This window comes from Myotis yumanensis, unplaced genomic scaffold, assembly GCF_028538775.1.
Source record: "Myotis yumanensis isolate MYYU_CA2020_CCGP unplaced genomic scaffold, mMyoYum1.0.hap1 SCAF_17, whole genome shotgun sequence".
Classification (NCBI taxonomy): Eukaryota; Metazoa; Chordata; class Mammalia; order Chiroptera; family Vespertilionidae; genus Myotis; species Myotis yumanensis.
The window spans coordinates 11,950,264-11,962,266 of record NW_027223768.1 but is presented as its reverse complement, the minus strand read 5'-3'; the positions used below and the strand labels follow the sequence as shown (position 1 = coordinate 11,962,266).

The 12,003-nt window shown below is 43.0% G+C and overlaps 2 protein-coding genes across 2 annotated transcripts; one reads left to right on the top strand and one right to left on the bottom strand.

Moving 5' to 3' along the window:
• Window positions 1–3,444: 3,444 nt before the first annotated feature.
• Window positions 3,445–3,684, bottom strand: LOC138996050 (small proline-rich protein 2D). The gene has a single exon (XM_070396958.1). The coding sequence runs from the start codon at window positions 3,682–3,684 to the stop codon at window positions 3,445–3,447; it is 240 nt and encodes a 79-aa protein (XP_070253059.1).
• A 1,963-nt stretch (window positions 3,685–5,647) lies between these two features.
• Window positions 5,648–7,732, top strand: LOC138995669 (cornifin alpha-like). Its single transcript, XM_070396287.1, has 3 exons — window positions 5,648–5,720; window positions 6,781–6,979; window positions 7,172–7,732. The coding sequence occupies exons 2-3, from the start codon at window positions 6,800–6,802 to the stop codon at window positions 7,520–7,522; spliced, it is 531 nt and encodes a 176-aa protein (XP_070252388.1). The 5' UTR covers window positions 5,648–5,720; window positions 6,781–6,799; the 3' UTR covers window positions 7,523–7,732.
• The last annotated feature ends 4,271 nt before the right edge of the window (window positions 7,733–12,003 follow it).

The window sequence follows — 12,003 nt, the reverse complement described above, 5'->3', positions numbered from 1 at the left end:
GCAGCTCAATTCACCATAGCTAAGATTTGGAAACAGCCTAGGTGTACATCAGTAGATGAGTGGATTAGAAAACTGTGGTACATCTACACAATGGAATACTACACTTCGGTAAAAAAGAAGGAGTTCTTACCATTTGCAACAGCATGGATGGAACTGGAGAGCATTATGCTAAGTGAAATAAGCTAGTCAGAGAAAGATAAATATCACATGATCTCACTCATTTATGGAATATAATGAACAACATAAACTGATGAACAAAAACAGATCTAGAGACAGAGAAATATCAATCAGACCGTCAAACCTCAGAGGGAAGGTAGAGGAGGGTGGGGGTAAGGGGGAGAGATCAACCAAAGGACTTGTATGCATGCATATAGGCCTAACCAATGGACACAGACGACAGGGATGTGAGGGCATGAGTGGGGGTGGGGATGGGGGGTAATGTGGGGATAAGGACACATATGTAATAACTTAATCAATAAAAAAATTAAAAAAGAGATATATTTTTCCTTAGGTTGTAAAATGAAATAATGAAAAAAACATGAGCATTTGGTATAACACAAACAATTGTGCTGGTTTTGATCATCATGTTTTTACCTGACCACATTCTTTAAAAACTATTTGAGAAAGGTTCATCCTAAAAGTTTTATTAATCTGTCTTCTTTTTTAAAAAAATATATTTTATTGATTTTTTACAGAGAGGAAGGGAGAGGGATAGAGAGTTAGAAACATCGATCAGCTGCCTCCTGCACACCCCCTACCAAGGTACATGCCCTTGACTGGAATTGAACCTGGGAACCTTCAGTCTGCAGGCTGACGCTCTACCCACTGAGCCAAACCGGTTAGGGCTAATCTGTCTTCTTGTTTCATCAGTAGGTAAGGTCTACTATCATATCAGAGTAAACAGTGCCACCTAGCATCAAAATAAAGTAGTCAAACAAACAAACAGAAAAAGTGTTCTAATCATATAATTTATTAGTCAGCACAAGTTAGCTGCTATAACAAACACCCCCTAAATTGTTGTGGCTCAGTCCAGTAGAAGTAATTTCTTACTTGTGTCCAAGTCTAGCGTGGTTTGGGAAGGTTTTTGCTCCATGCAGTCATAAAGGAATCCAGGCTCCTTTCCTCAAATGATCTCACCATGACTGAGTGCCTTATCTTCCTCTGAATTCATTCAATCCTTTTTATTTCTGTAAGATCAGTAATGATGTCTCCTCTCTGCTAATTTCAGTAACTTGAGTCTTTTCTCTTTTTGGTCAGTCTAGCTATAGAATTGTCAGTTTTATTGATCTTTTCAGAGAACCAACTTTTAGTTTATTAATTCCTTATTTTTCTACTCATTATTTCTACTCTAGTCTTTATTATTCCCATCTTTATCTTTACTTGGGGTATAGTTTGACTTAAAGTTCTATAAGGTTATTGAGTTGAGATTTTTCTTCTTTTGTAATATAGATGTCTCCAGACTTAAATTTTTCTACGTACACTGTTTTTACTTGTGTCTTATGAGTTTAGTAGGCTCTGTTTTTATTTTTTTTTCTCCCAAACAATTTTATGATTTTCCTTATTATTTCTTCATGACCCATTGGTTATTGAGGAGGGTGTTGTCAAGTCATAGATCTCAGAAGTAGGGAGGAGAATAAATGTTACTGGGCTGAGGGGTGGCAAATATATAGAGATATTGGTCATAGGGTAGAAACATTCAGTTAAAAGATGGATAAGCTCTGGGGGTATAACTTACAGTATGGTGATCATTCCTAATAATACTGTGTTGTGTACTTGAAATATGCTAAGATGATCGATATTATGTGTTCTTAACACATACGCACAGATGGTAACTATGTGAGGCTATAGTTATGTTAAAGTGATTATGATGATCATGTCGCTAAGTAAACATGATTATCTTATTTACTTTAAAATATACAATTTTAGCCAAAACCGGTTTGGCTCAGTGGATAGAGCGTCGGCCTGCGGACTGGAGGGTCCCAGGTTCGATTCCGGTCAAGGGCATGCACCTGGGTTGCGGGCACATCTCCAGTGGGAGATGTGCAGGAGGCAGCTGGTCGGTGTTTCTCTCTCATCGATGTTTCTGACTCTCTATCTCTCTCCCTTCCTCTCTGTGAAGGATCAATAAAATATATTTTAAAAATAAATAAATAAAATATACAATTTTATTTGTCAATTATACATTGGTCAAGCTGGGGGTTGGGGGAAGATGGAAGAAAATAAGCATCATACAAAAGAGTAGCAAAGTATAAGAATTTCTGTATTCATTCTCCTATTTGCCTTTATTAGTTTTGCCTTTATTCTCTCTGAGAGAGAATCCTTTATCCATTGTTCTCTGAGGGTCTTGTATATACCTCATGAAATTATCCTCTTAAGTGAGCTGCACTGCCCACACATGAAATGGGTAGTGTGGAAAGTAAGAAAGGAAGACCATAAAGTTGTTTGTATTCTTAAAATAGCAAAGTCATTTTAATCTAGGCTCACAGTTTACTTCATCAAAACCCTCAAGAACTGCCCTGGCTGGGCCCTGGCTGGGTGGCTTGGTTAATTGGAGCATCATCCTGTAGACCAAAAGGGGAGCAGATTCCACTCCTGGTCAGAGCACATACCCAGGTTGAGGGTTCGATTCCCAGTTGGGGCATGTTCAGAAGGCAATCAATTGATGTTTCTCTCTCTCTCACTCTCTCCCTTTCTCTCTCTCTCTAAAATTATGAAAACATGTCCTTGGGCAAGGATTAAAAAATATATTTAAAGACATAAAGCTACCCTATCTGGGTAGTTCAGTTGGTTGGAACATGGTTGCGGGTTTCATCTCCAGTCAGGGCTCTTACAGCACCCAACCAGTGATTGCATGGATAGGTGGAACAGCGGAGCAATCTCTCTCTCTCTCTCTCTCTCTCTCTCTCTCTCTCTCTACTTCTCAGGGCAGCTCTCAAAGTAGGTGTCAAAACGACATACTTCGATCTCTTTTCTGTGCTGTTATAGTAAACGGAAAGTGAATTTAAAGTTTAACAGAAGAAAAAATATATAATTCCATCACAAACAAAATAGTGCTTTATTCAGGAAATGGAAGAATAGGTACAGTTGCTCAGGTGGTAGGAGCCCTCTGCCCAGATCACAGACACAGACGCCATCAAGGGAACCCTCTGGTGCCCCCCACCACACCCCCCCACTCCGGGAAGACAGCTGCTGCTCTTCCTTCCGAAGCTGGGGGACGGAACGCTGGTGCAGTGGAGAACTGCCCTTTCTCAGCTTTCTTTCCTTCCAGAATAGACTCAGGAAGGAAATCATTCGCTGTCAGGAATCGTCACAAGCATATCAGGCTGAAGGGTGGAGGAGCTTCTTCTGCATCCTTGATGGGCTCTGAAGAAATGACGGAGGGCTGGGGAGCGAGGTGAGCCAGTTGTTCTTATTCTTCCCTGTCCCTGATGAATGCTGAAGCTGTTACTTGCTCTTGGGTGGGCACTTCTGCTGGCATGGTGGAGGAGGCTGCACAGGTGGGCATTGCTGCTGGCACAGCTGAGGTGGGCATGGCTCAGGGCACTTTGGGGGTGGGCATGGCTCAGGGCACTTTGGGGGTGGGCATGGCTCTGGGCACTTAGGTGGGCATGGCTCTGGGCACTTAGGTGGGCACACGGGAGGTGGCTGGCAGGGCTGCTTGCACTGCTGCTGCTGGTAAGACATCTTTCTGGAGTCTTAAAACCTGAACGAAAGTACATGACAGTGATCACAAGAAGGCATTCCTAAAGAGAGAGAGCCCAACACTTAGATAACACCATGAGATTTATCTCTCCAATCTCCAAGAATGTGCTTTTATCTCTTAAGTTCACTAGGAGACTCTCTAGCTTTTCCCTTCGGCTTTATAAAATTGTTTCATCAGCCCTGAGAAAGACTTGTTTTTCTGCTTACCATTTTTCCAAAGAAAATATTGCTGAAAGAATAAAGTCATATGTTTTGTATGAAAATAACATCTTCATGAAAGCCCATCACAAGTTCTAATATCATGGGCAACCTCACGAGCAATTTCTCTCATCATTATCTCTTGTGAGGTCCCAATAGGCTGATGCAGGCACACAACAAAGGGCTGTTCGGGAACAAGGCAAAGAGCCTTTGAATTCACACCAGAATGGAAGGGACACCAAAATATACATATTAAACCAACAACAACAACAACAAATATCTTTGTCTTTCCTCTCCTCTCCATCAAAGCTTTCCTATTAATTTGTTTTTCGTACAGGAAATCAAACTACCTAAAAACAAGTGAAAACAGTATATCAATGCACCCCAATTCTAAGGTTTCATCAAATAAGTAGCATCAAACCCATGATCACGATTTTGGACATGCCAAACATTCAGTCTTTAGGTAAATTCAACAGCTGAAAGCACCAGAAAAACAGTTGAACTCTAGAGAGAGACTCACCGTGTTCTCAGCGTAGATCAGAACTCGCGGCTGGGAGGATGGCAGTGGCACGGCAGGCAGCCTCTTTATAGCGCCTGTGCTCGCTCCACCCAGGGGGAAGTGGAGCCCTAAACTGACCTGGTCCAAAAATTTCCCACCCAAAATGCAAATCCATCCATGCAGGCTTGACAGGGACGCTGACAACAGAACGCATCATCTCCAGGCTCTTCTCACTGGGCTCCGTGCTCATGACTCACAGAGGCCTGGCTTAGCTCTCAGCCAGTGACTTAGGGCTGTGGGAGAACTTGGGGGATTCTCTAACTGGTGCTCAAAGGCTCTCTTTCTTGATTGGGGGAGATGACCCTTCCCCATATTTCACCTTCCTTGAGTCATAAAACCTTCTGCCCTGTTCCACTTCAGCTGGTTGTCATTTTGTTGTACATGCTGGGTTGGAAAAAGCCTTTCTCTTTACCCAAAATGTCCTTAAATGCATTTGTCTTTGATCCTATGGCCTGCTGATCTAAGTCCTCTTTTCTCCTTCTAAAACGGGCTGAGGTAAGGCTGCAGATCATCTTGGTAGATTCCTTGGCCTCCCAGGATAACCAGGAACAACTGTTTTCTCCACATCCACTTCCAATACTAAGCAGTTCAATAAGCCTGGACTGTGCCAGGGATTAGGCCAAGCAGTGGGCAAACTTTTTGACTAGAGGGCCACAATGGGTTCTTAAACTGGACCGGAGGGCCGGAACAAAAGCATGGATGGAGTGTTTGTGTGAACTAATATAAATTCAAAGTAAACATCATTACATAAAAGGGTACGGTCTTTTTTTTTTTAGTTTTATTCATTTCAAACGGGCCAGATCCGGCCCGCGTGCCATAGTTTGCCCACGGCTGAATTAGGGCCTCCAGGAAACAGGGATGTTTCTGGATCCGGCAGCCCTAGAACTTCTCCCTCTTCTTGCCTTTCAGCCCACACCGCCCCCACTGTAAACATTCCACATGGGTGTAAAGGACCCTCCATGGGGACAAGGCCCAGGTGACATCATTGCCAGACAGCAAGTGCCAAAAAAATGTCATGTGGGTGGTTTCATCACAAAGACTGAACCAACAGGTAGATGAGGGGACTGGGGTGAATCATGTTTGACAGGCAAAGGATTAAGACATAGCAGTCCAAAAAAATCCCACTTCCTTGAGACAGGTTTCCATCTATAAAAAGCCAGTTGGCTGGGGACACTACACCAGACCAGAGTGACCACGCAGCCTGCTCTTCTCTGCGCACCCCGTGGCTCTCCTTCCTCCGAACGCTTACCAATTGCTCAAGGTATTTTCTTTTTATTGGAACCTCCTTGGCACTATTGAAGTTCTGTTATCAGAGTTATAGCCTCTATGAACAGCTTTGTTGTAAATGCAATCATAGTTTTCGCTTGAAGAGACTTACTAGTAAGATGTTATCAATGCTGCCCCGTCAGCTCTTGCTGTGACAGAGAGAAGAGGATTGGCTTGCGTGCGACCCTCCATTAGCAGGATAAACCCTGCTAACTTAGAGTTGGTAGAACTTATAGTGACATTATACCTCTTTCTTTATTCATAACCTGAATGCGGAGAATTTTATTCTTTCACCAAAGTGTTTTATGAGAATTTATTATGTTGGTACTTTGCTAAAAAAAAAAACAATTTAGACAACAGAGAATTTATTCCATGAAACTACAGCGTATACAGGAAAATAAGACATGGGCAGCAGAAAGTCAATGTAGAAAGTCACCCGCATAAAGCAATAAGGACAAGCAAAGTGCTGTGCAGTTTGGGAAAGAGAAGGCTTGCTCTAGAAATGCCTCCCAAGGTATCGGATGAGGATCATAGAGGCCACCTGTGACCCATGGTGTTCAGGTAGTACTTGAACGAGCAGATTGAAGAAAGCTCGTGAGAAAGAGTAGGGTGTGAGTGAGGCTAGAGGGGGATCAAGTGGGTTCTGGAGAAGTCAGTAATTAGCTTATAGGTGATAAACCATTCTGTTTTCAGAAATGTTAGGCTGAAGTTACTGGGTTGCTGTTTATTTTTTGTTTTTTTCTTTCAAACCATATCACATTTCCATGTGATCCAATATTGTGCTCTCATATTTCTGCTAGGAACCTGCGGCTGTGTTGCATTGCTAATTGGGTTTTAAGTTGTGCCAGGAAGAAAGAGACCACTGGGAGAGGCCCTGAGTAGAGCTGAACAAATTACCTTTCGGTTCCCCCAGATCAAAGGTTCAGAAATCACCAGGGTGTTCTTAGTCATAAACGGAGGAAGGGGAACATTTGCTTCTTAGGAGACCCGAACTGGCATTGAGTGTGGCTCCTTCCCTAGCTAATCCCTGTTTAAATAATCTGTTCTGTCTTTAGGTCCAGCCTCCTGTGAACCATGAGTTCCTACCAGCAGAAGCAGCCCTGCACCACACCCCCCCAGCTTCAGCAACAGCAGGTGAAACAGCCCTGCCAGCCTCCACCCCAGGAACAATGTGTTCCCCAAACCAAGGAGCCATGCCACACCAAGGTTCCTGAGCCATGCCACCCCAAGGTTCCTGAGCCATGCCAAACCAAGGTTCCTGAGCCATGCCAAACCAAGGATCCTGAGCCCTGCCACCCCAAGGTTCCTGAGCCATGTCACCCCAAGGTTCCTGAGCCATGCCAAACCAAGGATCCTGAGCCCTGCCACCCCAAGGTTCCTGAGCCATGTCACCCCAAGGTTCCTGAGCCATGCCAAACCAAGGATCCAGAGCCATGCCACCCCAAGGTTCCTGAGCCATGCCAAACCAAGGATCCTGAGCCATGCCAAACCAAGGTTCCTGAGCCATGCCAAACCAAGGTTCCTGAGCCATGCCACCCCAAGGTTCCTGAGCCATGCCAAACCAAGGATCCTGAGCCATGCCACACCAAGGTTCCTGAGCCATGCCAAATCAAGGATCCTGAGCCCTGCCACACCAAGCTGCCAGAGCCATGCCAAACCAAGGTTCCTGAACCATGCCACCCCAAGGTTCCTGAACCATGCCACCCCAAGGTTCCTGAGCCATGCCACCCCAAGGTTCCTGAGCCATGTCCCTCAACGGTCATCCCAGGACCAATTCAGCAGACCAAGCAGAAGTAATGTGGTCCTTGATGCTGAATCCCCTCTCCCATTCTGCTTGAGTGCCATTTTCCTTGTAATCAGCATGCTGTTACCCTGAGTTACAATCCTCCCTCAGTTGCCCCCTAAAAATATGTGCTATGAAGCCTTCCTTCCCAAAAACTCCGAGCCTCTGAGCTTCTGAATGAGGCTGAGGTTCTTGATACCTTAGGACCCTAGTTTCAGCTCAGGATTCATCTGAAGAGGGACTTAAGGTGCAAATATGTGGATCAGCTCTGTTCTGCCCCCATTAAATGCACTTTCCATTTCACTCCTGACTGTGTGTGCCGTGATCTGACTCATTGTCTTTTTTCCTTTCCCTTGTGAAATAGGACCTGTTCCCAGACAGGTTGGTGAGGAAGGGCATCTTTCAGAGTCTTTGGGTCCTGGTAGTAGGTGGGTGGCGCGTCACCCCCCACCCCCTTACCCCACCGCTGACTTTTCTTGGGCTGGCATTGGGAGGATGTGTAATGCCACCCAGAGGCTGTTCCTTGGGCATCCAAGACTGGAGCAGGGCTCTCCTCCTGCCACTTAGTGAGTCACGCTGGAGTCTAGTTAGTGCCTGTCCGCGCTGACTCTGACTCTCTAACCCTGAGTGCCCTGTCCCTACACCTGGCTTTCACATTGCTCACTCATCTAGCCAATTCCTGTTTATTTCAAAGGATATTGTTCCTCCATATGTGAATCTGCTCCTCCTCGCTCATTTCGTTCTGATACCTGTGACTCTGTTTCTCAAACATCCACAAGGACTCGCAGCCTCCACATTTATCTCAATCAATCCTCTCCCATTTGCTGAGTGCCCACTCTGCCAGGAAGGGAATGAGGATCTTTAGGGCATTTCCAGTCATCTAGAGGCATGTACTTCTCTCCCCACCCAACCCCTCACACAAACACACATACACACCCATGCAAGCTAGATTGGAGGTTTCCCAGAGTAACACACCAAAGCTGATCTATTGCAGCCTCAGGATGCAAACCACACACAGTGTGGCAGGAACCACGGGCAGTGAGGACTGGAAAGCCCACCACTCCATCTTCCTAGAATATAACAATGTTTACAGAGAAATGAAGCATGATAGAATTATCAGCCATCCATTCATATATATGTGTACATATTCACAGTTATATCAAAAATATGTTTCTTTTTATATTCCTGGGATGGAAAACACAGCAAATTTTCCTGCAGAAGTATAGTGCAGTCACTGTGGAGAACAGTATGGAGTTTCCTCAGAAAACTAAAAATGGAGCTCCCATTTGACCCAGTGATCCCACTTCTAGGAATATATCCCAAGAAACTAGAAACACCAATTAGAAAGGATATATGCATCCCTATGTTCATAGCAGCTCAATTCACCATAGCTAAGATTTGGAAACAGCCTAGGTGTACATCAGTGGATGAGTGTATTAGAAAACTGTGGTACATCTACACAATGGAATACTACACTTCGGTAAAAAAGAAGGAGTTCTTACCATTTGCAACAGCATGGATGGAATTGGAGAGCATTATGCTAAGTGAAATAAGCCAGTCAGAGAAAGATAAAAATCACATGATCTCACTTATGGAATATAATGAACAACATAAACTGATGAACAAAAACAGATCTAGAGACAGAGAAATATCAATCAGACCATCAAACCTCAGAGGGAAGGTAGAGGAGGGTGGGGGTAAGGGGGAGAGATCAACCAAAGGACTTGTATGCATGCATATAGGCCTAACCAATGGACACAGACGACAGGGATGTGAGGGCATGAGTGGGGGGGGGGGGGTATGGGGGGTAATGTGGGGATAAGGACACATATGTAATAACTTAATCAATAAAAAAATTAAAAAAGAGATATATTTTTCCTTAGGTTGTAAAATGAAATAATGAAAAAAACATGAGCATTTGGTATAACACAAACAATTGTGCTGGTTTTGATCATCATGTTTTTACCTGACCACATTCTTTAAAAACTATTTGAGAAAGGTTCATCCTAAAAGTTTTATTAATCTGTCTTCTTTTTTAAAAAAATATATTTTATTGATTTTTTACAGAGAGGAAGGGAGAGGGATAGAGAGTTAGAAACATCGATCAGCTGCCTCCTGCACACCCCCTACCAAGGTACATGCCCTTGACTGGAATTGAACCTGGGAACCTTCAGTCTGCAGGCTGACGCTCTACCCACTGAGCCAAACCGGTTAGGGCTAATCTGTCTTCTTGTTTCATCAGTAGGTAAGGTCTACTATCATATCAGAGTAAACAGTGCCACCTAGCATCAAAATAAAGTAGTCAAACAAACAAACAGAAAAAGTGTTCTAATCATATAATTTATTAGTCAGCACAGGTTAGCTGCTATAACAAACACCCCCTAAATTGTTGTGGCTCAGTCCAGTAGAAGTAATTTCTTACTTGTGTCCAAGTCTAGCGTGGTTTGGGAAGGTTTTTGCTCCATGCAGTCATAAAGGAATCCAGGCTCCTTTCCTCAAATGATCTCACCATGACTGAGTGCCTTATCTTCCTCTGAATTCATTCAATCCTTTTTATTTCTGTAAGATCAGTAATGATGTCTCCTCTCTGCTAATTTCAGTAACTTGAGTCTTTTCTCTTTTTGGTCAGTCTAGCTATAGAATTGTCAGTTTTATTGATCTTTTCAGAGAACCAACTTTTAGTTTATTAATTCCTTTTTTTTCTACTCATTATTTCTACTCTAGTCTTTATTATTCCCATCTTTATCTTTACTTGGGGTATAGTTTGACTTAAAGTTCTATAAGGTTATTGAGTTGAGATTTTTCTTCTTTTGTAATATAGATGTCTCCAGACTTAAATTTTTCTACGTACACTGTTTTTACTTGTGTCTTATGAGTTTAGCAGGCTCTGTTTTTATTTTTTTTTTCTCCCAAACAATTTTCTGATTTTCCTTATTATTTCTTCATGACCCATTGGTTATTGAGGAGGGTGTTGTCAAGTCATAGATCTCAGAAGTAGAGAGGAGAATAAATGTTACTGGGCTGAGGAGTGGCAAATATATAGAGATATTGGTCATAGGGTAGAAACATTCAGTTAAAAGATGGATAAGCTCTGGGGGTATAACTTACAGAATGGTGATCATTCCTAATAATACTGTGTTGTGTACTTGAAATATGCTAAGATGATCAATATTGTGTTCTTAACATATACGCACAGATGGTAACTATGTGAGGCTATAGTTATGTTAAAGTGATTATGATGATCATGTCGCTAAGTAAACATGATTATCTTATTTACTTTAAAATATACAATTTTAGCCAAAACCGGTTTGGCTCAGTGGATAGAGCGTCGGCCTGCGGACTGGAGGGTCCCAGGTTCGATTCCGGTCAAGGGCATGTACCTGGGTTGCAGGCACATCTCCAGTGGGAGATGTGCAGGAGGCAGCTGGTTGGTGTTTCTCTCTCAGCGATGTTTCTGAATCTCTATCTCTCTCCCTTCCTCTCTGTGAAGGATCAATAAAATATATTTTTAAAAAAATAAATAAAAAAATAAAATATACAATTTTATTTGTCAATTATACATTGGTCAAGCTGGGGGTTGGGGGAAGATGGAAGAAAATAAGCATCATACAAAAGAGTAGCGAAGTATAAGAATTTCTGTATTCATTCTCCTATTTGCCTTTATTAGTTTTGCCTTTATTCTCTCTGAGAGAGAATCTTTTATCCATTGTTCTCTGAGGGTCTTGTATATACCTCATGAAATTATCCTCTTAAGTGAGCTGCACTGCCCACACATGAAATGGGTAGTGTGGAAAGTAAGAAAGGAAGACCATAAAGTTGTTTGTATTCTTAAAATAGCAAAGTCATTTTAATCTAGGCTCACAGTTTACTTCATCAAAACCCTCAAGAACTGCCCTGGCTGGGCCCTGGCTGGGTGGCTTGGTTAATTGGAGCATCATCCTGTAGACCAAAAGGGGAGCAGATTCCACTCCTGGTCAGAGCACATACCCAGGTTGAGGGTTCGATTCCCAGTTGGGGCATGTTCAGAAGGCAATCAATTGATGTTTCTCTCTCTCTCACTCTCACCCTTTCTCTCTCTCTCTAAAATTATGAAAACATGTCCTTGGGCAAGGATTAAAAAATATATTTAAAGACAAAAAGCTACCCTATCTGGGTAGTTCAGTTGGTTGGAACATGGTTGCGGGTTTCATCTCCAGTCAGGGCTCTTACAGCACCCAACCAGTGATTGCATGGATAGGTGGAACAGCGGAGCAATCTCTCTCTCTCTCCCTCTATCCCTCTCTCTCTCTCTCTCTACTTCTCAGGGCAGCTCTCAAAGTAGGTGTCAAAACGACATACTTTGATCTCTTTTCTGTGCTGTTATAGTAAACGGAAAGTGAATTTAAAGTTTAACAGAAGAAAAAAATATATAATTCCATCACAAACAAAATAGTGCTTTATTCAGGAAATGGAAGAATAGGTACAGCTGCTCAGGTGGTAGGAGCCCTCTGCCCAG